Raw genomic sequence first — 9,479 nt, 5'->3', positions numbered from 1 at the left:
CGCTACCTGCTCGCTCACCTGTGCCTGATGGGTCTCGGGAGATCCGACACTATTGCTAGCACCAGCCCAGCTTCCTCACGCAGCCTGCTGGGCCCCGTGTGATTCTGGCAGAGCTCCCCCGGCTTTGTGTCCGATGCTAGAAATAGCACCTGTGAGAAAAACAGTGATCTGGATCGGCTTCCTTTGTGCATGTCACAAGGATTCCTGTGACTTCATTTAAGTGCCTTCTTCTACCCTGAAAAAGGGACTGTCGCTCTGACAGAAGTTTCTAGAAATGCATTTATTTCATCTCAAATGATGGACGAATCAGGACAGACTGAAGGATGTGAAATGAATTGTCAGTGTCCCAGCACATGTTAGCTCAGTGATGGCGAACCTTTTGAGCTCGGCGTGTCAGCATTTTGAAAAACCCTAACTTAACTCTGGTGCTGTGTCACATATAGAAATTTTTTTATCTTTGCAACCATAGTAAAACAAAGGTTTATATTTTTGATATTTATTTTATATATTTAAATGCCATTTAACAAAGAAAAATCAACCAAAAAAATGAGTTCGCGTGTCACCTCTGACACACGTGTCATAGGTTCGCCATCACTGTGTTAGCTGGTCCATCCCTGCCCTTCTGACTTAAATTCAGACAACATCACAGCATTGTATGGGGACAGTATTCATTTTCTCAGCCTAAAGAGCAAGCACTAAGGAGCATTATTTTAAATATCATCACAGATACTATCATTAAAGGCACCACATTTAGCAGACCAATTCAGCAGAGAAAACTATACCCTTATGACGAGACAGCGTTGGATGAAAGGATGTGATGGGAGGACCTGCTGTATTCCTTTCCTTTGGCGTTGCTATAATCTCCGTTTGAGAGTGTAGAGGCTCACCGTGTGAATTCCTTGTTGTCCCATCTCAGGCACAAACGCAGATTTTCTGGCCAGGAGCCTTTTTCCTTCCCCAGACCCAGCGATCTCCACACCTCGGTGGCCTTAGATTGAGCACTTCTGGGTGAACTTGTTGCTTGGGGCCAGCGAGCCGACAGGGATGGCCGCTCAGAGGCGGCTCATGGACGTCAGCATGTACATCGTGGTAGCTCACATGTGCTGCTCACGTGTGCTGGTTTCCAGCTAAGAACATGCTTTGTGTCGAGGATATGGGCCTGTTGTTCTCAGTTACAACGAGAGCTGCTCTCCTGACCCTGAGGGTACGTTGTCAGGAACCCCTTGCGCCTTGGGTACGCTCCGTGTAAGTTACCAGCCAATGGTGTCATGTTATACTTTTCTTTTTTTAAATATATTTTTATTGACTTCAGAGCAGGAGAGAGAGAGAAACATCAGTGGTGAGAGAGAATCATTGATCGGCTGCCTCCTGCACGTCCCCTACTGGGATCGAGCCTGCAATCTGGGCATGTGCCCTTGAGCAGAACGGAATGCAGGACCCTTCAGTCTGCAGGCTGATGTTCTGTCCACTGAGCCAAACCGGCTAGGGCACGTTATACTTTTTTATTTAAATACAGGAAAGGTTATTTACCAAACTGCACTTGCAGGTCATTTAAAATTCATGCTTCATTTAAAATACAAAATGAAATAATTACTGTGTCCAGAGATTTCTATTCAACTTGCAAGTTTATTCATTGGTCCTTCCCTTTAAATATTTTATGGGCATTGGCAAACATTTTGCCCACATCACAGCATAGGAACGTCTCATTCGTATTAATTCCCCTCTGTGGCCTTGGTGAAACAAAAGAACAATGTAGTTTTCATTCCGTGTGGCCGGCGAAGACACGGCAAAGTGGCCCAGCACTTCAGCCGCCGTGGGCTTGTTCGGAGCGAGCGGAGTGTGGGTGGTGGAGAGCTGTGTCGTGTTCTCCTGGGTCTTCCAGGAGGTCTGAGGGCTGCGGACGGCGATGCCCTATTATAAGCTTCTCGCGTCCTCTTCCTCCAGTTCCAGCAGTTTCATTTCTAATTCTCTTCTGTTTCACTTAATATTCTATTCACCTTATTTTCGCCCATTTTCTTCTCACCAAAAAATAATTTTTTTTTTAATTTCAATAACTGCTTTCTGGAACTTGTAGATCCGTTTTATTCCACGAAAAAGCAGGTCTTAAGTAACTTCAGTGAATAATTCCGGCAGCTCCCGCAGGCCTTTTCGAGGAGGCTGTGCAGTCTAACGTGGAGCCTGGGTCACCACGTCCACGAAGTGAACATTGAGGAGCCTGAAGGCCCACCCTCCAGCTTACCTCTATGCTGCCACCACTTTTATGGTGTGCCTGCTCCATGCCAGGGACGGTGCCACACTGTGGCCGCTGGTCACAGTTATTTCCTGTGCTGTGCCACCGCTCAAGTTCAGAATTCAATTCCTCGGTTGCACTAGTCACATTTCACCTGCTTAACAGCCACATGAGGCTGGTGGCCACTGGGTGCAAAGTGCGGGGAGAACATGTCCATCATCACAGGAAGTGCCCAGTGGACGGCTCTGTGCTAGACTATTTCGGTTTCCTGAATGTACATTGAAGAGGTTTGGGACCTATCTAATGCAGAATATGTTCAGGGTTACATTCTGGGTGAAGATGAAGATTTAATGTACACGGTTAGCTCAAAATGATCTGACATACAGTGCTAGTTTAGACACCAGGCTTTGTGAAGTAGCTTATTAATATGCCAAGCATCATACAAGAGAATGGGCACTGTTTCCAGAATAAACCTTGTGTTTGCTGCCATTCACACCTTGACATGTGCCGTCCTCTGTGTGTGGAATCATCTTTCCTTTCAGATCCTTGCTCAGATCTCTCATGTCCTTCAGGCGTGATTCAAGGTCCTTTTTACGTCTTGCCCGCTTTTGCTGATTGCCTGCCTTCCCTGCAGCCCATGACCTCCCACCTTTAATAGAAGGGTTCCTGGAGCCCTTGTCACACACTGTCCTGTCCCATTTGTTGACTCACCATTGTCCTCACGCCACGAGTGCTTTGTACAGAAAGTCCCTGAAGTTCTTTGCACTGCGTGACGTCTTGCAAGGACTTGCCGTATATGGTTATTTATTCCCTCACCAGACGTTTATGAAATGCCTACTGTGTGCAGGCCACAGTCCTAGGTAGGGATATGAGGATGAAAGATGTGGTGAATAAATAAATTAGTAAATATTTATGGAGCCAGGGGAAAGCCAGGCATGACTAGTGCATAAACACTCATAATTTAGTTTATCGTTTTACTTGTTTCAGAAAAACTACCATTTACTACAGAGAATATCAAGTTCAGATCAGGATCATTGGGCTGAGCTTGGCTTTTTTTTTTCTTTAAGGATTACACTTCTGCCCAGAATCAAGCAGAGAAACAGCAGGAACTTCCTTGCCCGCTGACACAATATAAATAGCCCGTATGCAATGGGAACTGCCTTACTGAGGCCGTTTTTAGTTTTTATATTAAACCCAAAAGATCTGCTAACTGAGATGTTCTTTTTATTTATTTACTTGCACATGTAAGTGAAAAAGGAAGATTGTGGTAGAGGGCCCAAGAGAACTTTGGTGGTGGGATTTCTGGCTGCACTGAGCCGAAGCACTTTGTTTATTCAGCATGCGGGCCCGGGTGTTCGTTGGTGGTGCAGTCTCCCATCCTCTCGTTGCGGGGGGAGCAGGGGGCATCCTCACCTCTGAGGGTTGGTGAGGCTGGGTCTGTACATTGAGGTCAAGTTGGAAACCAAGGGTGAGGAGAACAGGCTTCCCGCCTGGGCCTCGGCTGCTGGCCCCTCCTGCTCTCTGCACGGCCTTCTGCTCCGGCCATGTGTCGTGTGGGGGAGGTTGCAGTTTTCCTGCGGGAAATTAAACAACTGCACAGCCCTCAGAGTCAGCCTGGCACCTGCTTGAAATTCCCACAGCACTCTCAAGTGCACATCAGAAAGGAAGACAGGTTAGTTGTTGACCAAAAAACCTCTATTTCCTTATGCCCGAAGGATTGGAAGCTGGGTCTCCAGGAGGGATTTGTCCAGCCCGGGCCCACATGCTGAGCTCACAGCAGCATTCCACACAATAGCCAAAAGGCGGGACCAGGGCCCACTGACAGATGAGTAGGATTGAAAATATAGTAAGTGCACACAGTGAAAAACTACTCAGCCGTAAAGAGGAAGGAAATTTGGGCACACGCTACAACGTGGATGAACTCTGAGGACATTGTGCTAAATGAAAAGCCGCGTGCAAAAGGACATCCATTGTCCATGCGTCATTCCACAGATCTGAGGTCCTGGGGTAGTCAAATTCCCAGAGACAGGACGTGGAAAGGTTTGCCAGGAGCAGGGGAGTTGGTATTTAATACGGACAGAGTTTCAGTTTTTCAAGATGAAAAGAGCTCTGAAGGTTGGTTTTACAACAAGGAGAAGGTACTAAAGAATATGAAACAGCCCTTGCTGGTTTGGCTCAGTTGATAGAGCATCGGCCTGCAGACTGAAGAGTCCCAGGTTCAATTCCGGTCAAGGGCACATGCCCGGGTTGCGTTGCGGGCTCGATCCCCAGTAGGGGGGCGTGCAGGAGGCAGCCAATCAATGATTGTCTCATCATTGATGTTTCTGTCTCTCTCTCCCTCTCCCTCTCTGAAATAAATAAAAAATATATTTTTTAAAAAAGAATATGAAACAATACAGTTAAAAATGGTTAAGATGGTAAATTGTGTTATGTCTCTTTTACCACAATTAAAATTTAAATATTTATATTTCTTGAAATGAAGTATTTTCGTTTTTAAAACCTAATAATAAACCGACTAAATACCTACCCACACTAACACCTTCACTAGTCACCATTTGTTCCCATGTGAGTTGTTGTTGTTTTTTTTTTTAAATATATTTTATTGGTTTTTTACAGAGAGGAAGGGAGGAGAGATAGTTAGAAACATCGATGAGAGAGAAACATCGATCAGCTGCCTCCTGCACATCCCCCACAGGGGATGTGCCCGCAACCCAGGTACATGCCCTTGACCGGAATCGAACCCGGGACCCTTGAGTCCGCAGGCCGACGCTCTATCCACTGAGCCAAACCAGCTTCGGCCCCATGTTAGTTCTTTAATGATTACCTAATAGAAAAGTTACACTCACCGACTTTATTTCCAGATCACAGAGTACAGCAAATAGTGCTACTCTTCTCATTAAATATGTTATGAGTAGTAATATCTGTTGTCATTTTGTTTTGCTCCCAGAGGAAACATAACTATTTTGGTCGCTATTGCCCCCACTCCATAATAATATTACCTGAGGTTTGTATAGTGAGACACTTACAGCACGTTCTCTCATTGCTTCCGCGCTGCAGTAAACAATGTAGGTAACAGCCACCCAGCTGTGCTGCGACACCCACAGAAGGCTGGAGCGGCCGGGAGGGGGTGCAAGCAGAGACAGGACGCCGCGGGGACACTGCCTGGGACACAGTATCCTGAGAACTGACTTCCCTGGCAAAGCATGGTCATTGGGCTTGCTGTGGGGGTGCTAGAAATACCTCTCAGCTTCCTGTTAACTTTTATTCCTTAAAAAGGGCTGCTCTTTGCAAGGCATTTATTGACATGACAGGAGATCATAGTAGTTTAAGTGCAGCATCAACAGCAGGCCTTTCAGTGCCCATCAACTCACTGTGCTGATGAGTGAGATGGTAGGTTAAAGTAAAAAGTCCTCTCAGTGTTGCCTTGAGCACATCGCTTCCTGGCCTTTCTTTTTTCCTTTCTTTCTTTTAAATCTTTGTTGTTGAAATTATTACATAGGTTCTTTTTCTCCCCTAAGCCTCTTCCAGCCGCCTGGACTTTCTTATCGATTCTTGTAACGATGGAACCACACGGAATCCATGTTTCGGCAGTAGGAAATTTAGAAACATCCACTCCTTTGTCCAGCTGTCCAGGGCTTGAGGATATGCTGGTGGGCCGTTCTTCATTCTTCAGTTAATACGAACATTGAATCCTTTACATTCGAAGTTGCCCTGGAGGTTCTCTCTCTAGCCCAGCCTCAACTGTACCCTCATGCAGTCATTCTCGCACAACATTCCTGGCACCATACCTGCCTGAGACTAAATTCTCCCCGAATGGACAGTCACTACTCAGTGAGGCGGCTCTGGTGGTTACAGCTTTTCCTTAAATATTGGGCTAAAAAGTACTTCTAATTTCTGACCTTGTTTCGTATTCTGCCTTCCTGGAAGATGATCATCATTCCTTCCCAGAGTTGTCCCTTGTAGAGGTGGAAGTTCTTCTCTGATTTCTCTGTGACATGGTTTACAAAAGGCCTCTTGCCCTCGGTAGATTTAGTGTCAGACTCTGATCCTGGGGCTGTTTCCATTTGAGGTGCATCAGTGCGTCTAAGATGGCATGAGCTTTGCTGGCAGCCACTCCCTGCCAGGCCTGAAGAGCCTCCGGTCCTGGGTAACACCCAGGTGAGAGCATGACGAGGGCATCTGGACATCAGAGAAGAGAATGCCTCTGTGTGTGTGTGTGTGTGTGTGTGTGTGTGTGTGTGTGTGTGTGTTTGGGGGGCGGGGCGGGGGGGGCAGTAAAGGCTTCCTGGAGAAGCTGGCCTTTGAGAGAGACCATGGAGAGCTCAGGGGGTTTTGGCAGAAGTTGGTCTCCAAAGATTATAGGGGCAGAGGCTTCCTGTGCAGGGCTCAGAAGCAAGAAGAAGGTGTCTTATCGAGTGATGCTTCAGAGCACAGCATACAGATGCGTGAATGTCAGAACCAGGTTTTGCCCACCAGTAGGCCATGGGAAGCTGAAGATGTTTGAGTTTTTCCTACTTGGGTCCATTTTGGGAAGGTTAGACTTGGTGGAGTAGAGAGTGTACTAGAAGTGAAGTGACCGTTAGGAAGCTTTCATGGTAGGTTAGACCATCAGCATCTCAACCAAGAGCACTTAGAAGGATCATTTTCCCCACATCCTCACTTACACTTGATCAGTGTTACTAATCTAATGGGTGTGCATTGGTTTTTCATTAATTTGTATTCCTTGATTATAATGAGATTGAGCATTTTTTCATATGATTATTAGTCACACTCCTTTTGCCCAGAATTAAATATTTGTCTTTCTCTTGATCTGTGGGAGGTTTTGGTGGTTGTTGTTGTTGTTTTTATCCTTTCTAGTAATTACTCTTTTGATTATTTCAAAAAAGGATTTTTTAATATATTTTTTATCAATTTCAGAGAGTAAGTTTGAGGGAGAGAGATAGAAACATCTATGATGAGAGAGAATCATCCATTGGCTGCGTCCTGCACGCCTCCTACTGGGGATCGAAGCCATAACCCAGGCACATGCACTGACCCGGAATTGAACAGTGACCTGATTCATAGGCTGATGCTCAACCACTGAGCACATGGGCCGGGCTAATCTTTTGACTTTTAAATATTTGCTTATATCTTCTCCCAGATTTTCCCCAATCCTTTAACCTTACTTACAGTATATTTTTTATGCAAAAAGTTTTAAATTTTTGATGTAGTCAGATCTATAAATCATTTCCTTTGGGATGTATTCTATTGTTACCTTATTTAAGAAATTTTTCCCTACCTTGAGAGCATAGAGTTCCCAATGTTTTCCTCTATTATTTAGAGTTCCTATTTTGAAGTTTATGCCTTTATTCCATATTGAATTTATTTGGGGGCCTGGTATATGGCAGGAATCTAATTTTCTTTCCAGCCAAAATTCAGTTGGAAAGGCAGCCCTTTCCCTATTTCTGCTGTATACTGTCCCACACCTGCTGAGGTGTCTTTCTGGGTTCCTTCTTATCTCCCATTGATTAATGCATCTGGTCCTGTGTCAATACCACGTGGAATTATCTAGCATAGTTTTGATACCTGCTATGGGGGTAAGGCAAATCCTGTTGTCTTTGTTCTTTTGGTTTTATTTATTTTTGAAGTGATCTTACCTCTTTATGCCACTACTCTTTATGATGAATTTTAGAATTAGTTGGCCATGTAGCCAAGAGTGCTCTTGGGGTTTCCATTGGAATTACATTGAACTAATGGGTTGTTTGTGGGAACTGGCATCTGTACAGCATCGAGTTCCCTCATCCATGAACAAAGTATTTCCCTCCAATGATTCAGATCTTCTTTTAATGTCCTTCATTGAAAGATTATAATGGTTTGTATCTTCATTTCTTTTTTTATTTGTTGAAACGTCCAATATTTAAGTTCCAGACCACCGAACAACTATACCATAATAAAAACTATAATAATGAAAATCCCATTTTAAAGCAGTTTTGGGGTCTATCAGATTGGGAGGGTGGAGTTAGCTTCTATTTTGCCCTGTTGGATAATTCTCTTAGCAACAATAATTTATGCAAATGTGCCACTTGCCATAGCCAACCAACATCCTTGACTCAGGCCATGAGAGGCTTCTGCTCCTTGGGTGACATCCATTCCATCAGCACTTGGTCCAGCAACTGTTCACCCAAGAGTAAACCTACTAACTGCATTATGCCTGCATTTCCTACCCACAGCAAATTCTGAACAATTTCATCAAATGCTTTGCTTACCTCAAGAATCACTTTACCTGTGGCAGATTCCTTTCCTAATGAACCATTCTTGTTTCTTAAGATGGCTTTTAGCATTTTACCAGAAATCTGCATCCATATTTTTCATTTAGCATCCTGGAAGATTTTTCATCTCCCCACACATTTATTTGCCCATATTTTGTCTTCTCGGATTTTCCCCTTTCTTCAAGATTTCTCATAATTGACTAAAGTGACACGAGATCCAACCTTCGATTTCCCAACAGAGTGTTTGATCACAACAACATTTATATTAAAATCTCAACCTATTCTGCTCATAAGAAAATGAGCCGTCTTTAGTAATGCGACACTCTCTGTCATGTCACCGGAGTTGAGACCCACTTAGAAATCAGCACTCGGTGTCTGGTGAGGAGACTGTTTCTGAGCTTAAAAAGCATAGGAGACACCACATTTTTTAAATGCTGCACTGGATAAAAATGCTGAACTAAGCAGCCTCTAACTTGGCTGAACATCTAAGGCTTCTTATTTGCTTGTTGACCTCTGATCTGAAACTGGGGAATTGTAAACAGTTGCAGAAAATCTCACTGATTTTTCCCTTAACTCTGTGATGAAATGAAAGTTAATGATTTTGCTGTCATGTGTGTTTCTCCAGCTTCCAATTGTGGAAAAGATAAGGACCATTGCACAGGCTGTCTACGGAGCCAGAGATATAGAACTCTCTCCTGAGGCACAATCCAAAATTGATCTTTACACACAACAGGTAAAAGTTATACTTTTGGGGCGGAGGGAGGGGAGGAATCCACCTTAGGCTCTTGAAATATTCACCTTGACTTGAGAACTCATATATGTCTCACCAGCAGAACTTGATTTAATCTACTTGGTGCCCCACAGAGATTGAAATGCTATCCTTGGGTGTCGTGTGTTGACTGTAATTAGAACATTATATTTTTGAGATATGCAACGTTGACTTTTGTGGCTGTCAATGTGTCTAATATGGGGTGTGATCTTTAGTCCCTCCCACTCAGCTG

The 9,479-nt window shown here is 44.3% G+C and overlaps 1 protein-coding gene across 1 annotated transcript in view; it reads left to right on the top strand.

Moving 5' to 3' along the window:
• The window catches only part of LOC102440847 (monofunctional C1-tetrahydrofolate synthase, mitochondrial), a 64,708-nt gene that overhangs the window by 15,510 nt on the left and 39,719 nt on the right, over positions 1-9,479 (top strand). Inside the window, exon 5 of the mRNA XM_006102213.3 lies at positions 9,104-9,211. Within this exon, the coding sequence (XP_006102275.2) occupies positions 9,104-9,211 (108 nt within the window). The remainder of the gene's footprint in view (positions 1-9,103; positions 9,212-9,479) is intronic.

Source organism: Myotis lucifugus, unplaced genomic scaffold (assembly GCF_000147115.1).
Source record: "Myotis lucifugus unplaced genomic scaffold, Myoluc2.0 scaffold_405, whole genome shotgun sequence".
In the NCBI taxonomy this organism is placed as follows: Eukaryota; Metazoa; Chordata; class Mammalia; order Chiroptera; family Vespertilionidae; genus Myotis; species Myotis lucifugus.
Note: the sequence above shows the minus strand (reverse complement) of the source record. Positions and strands in the feature narration are given on the sequence as shown.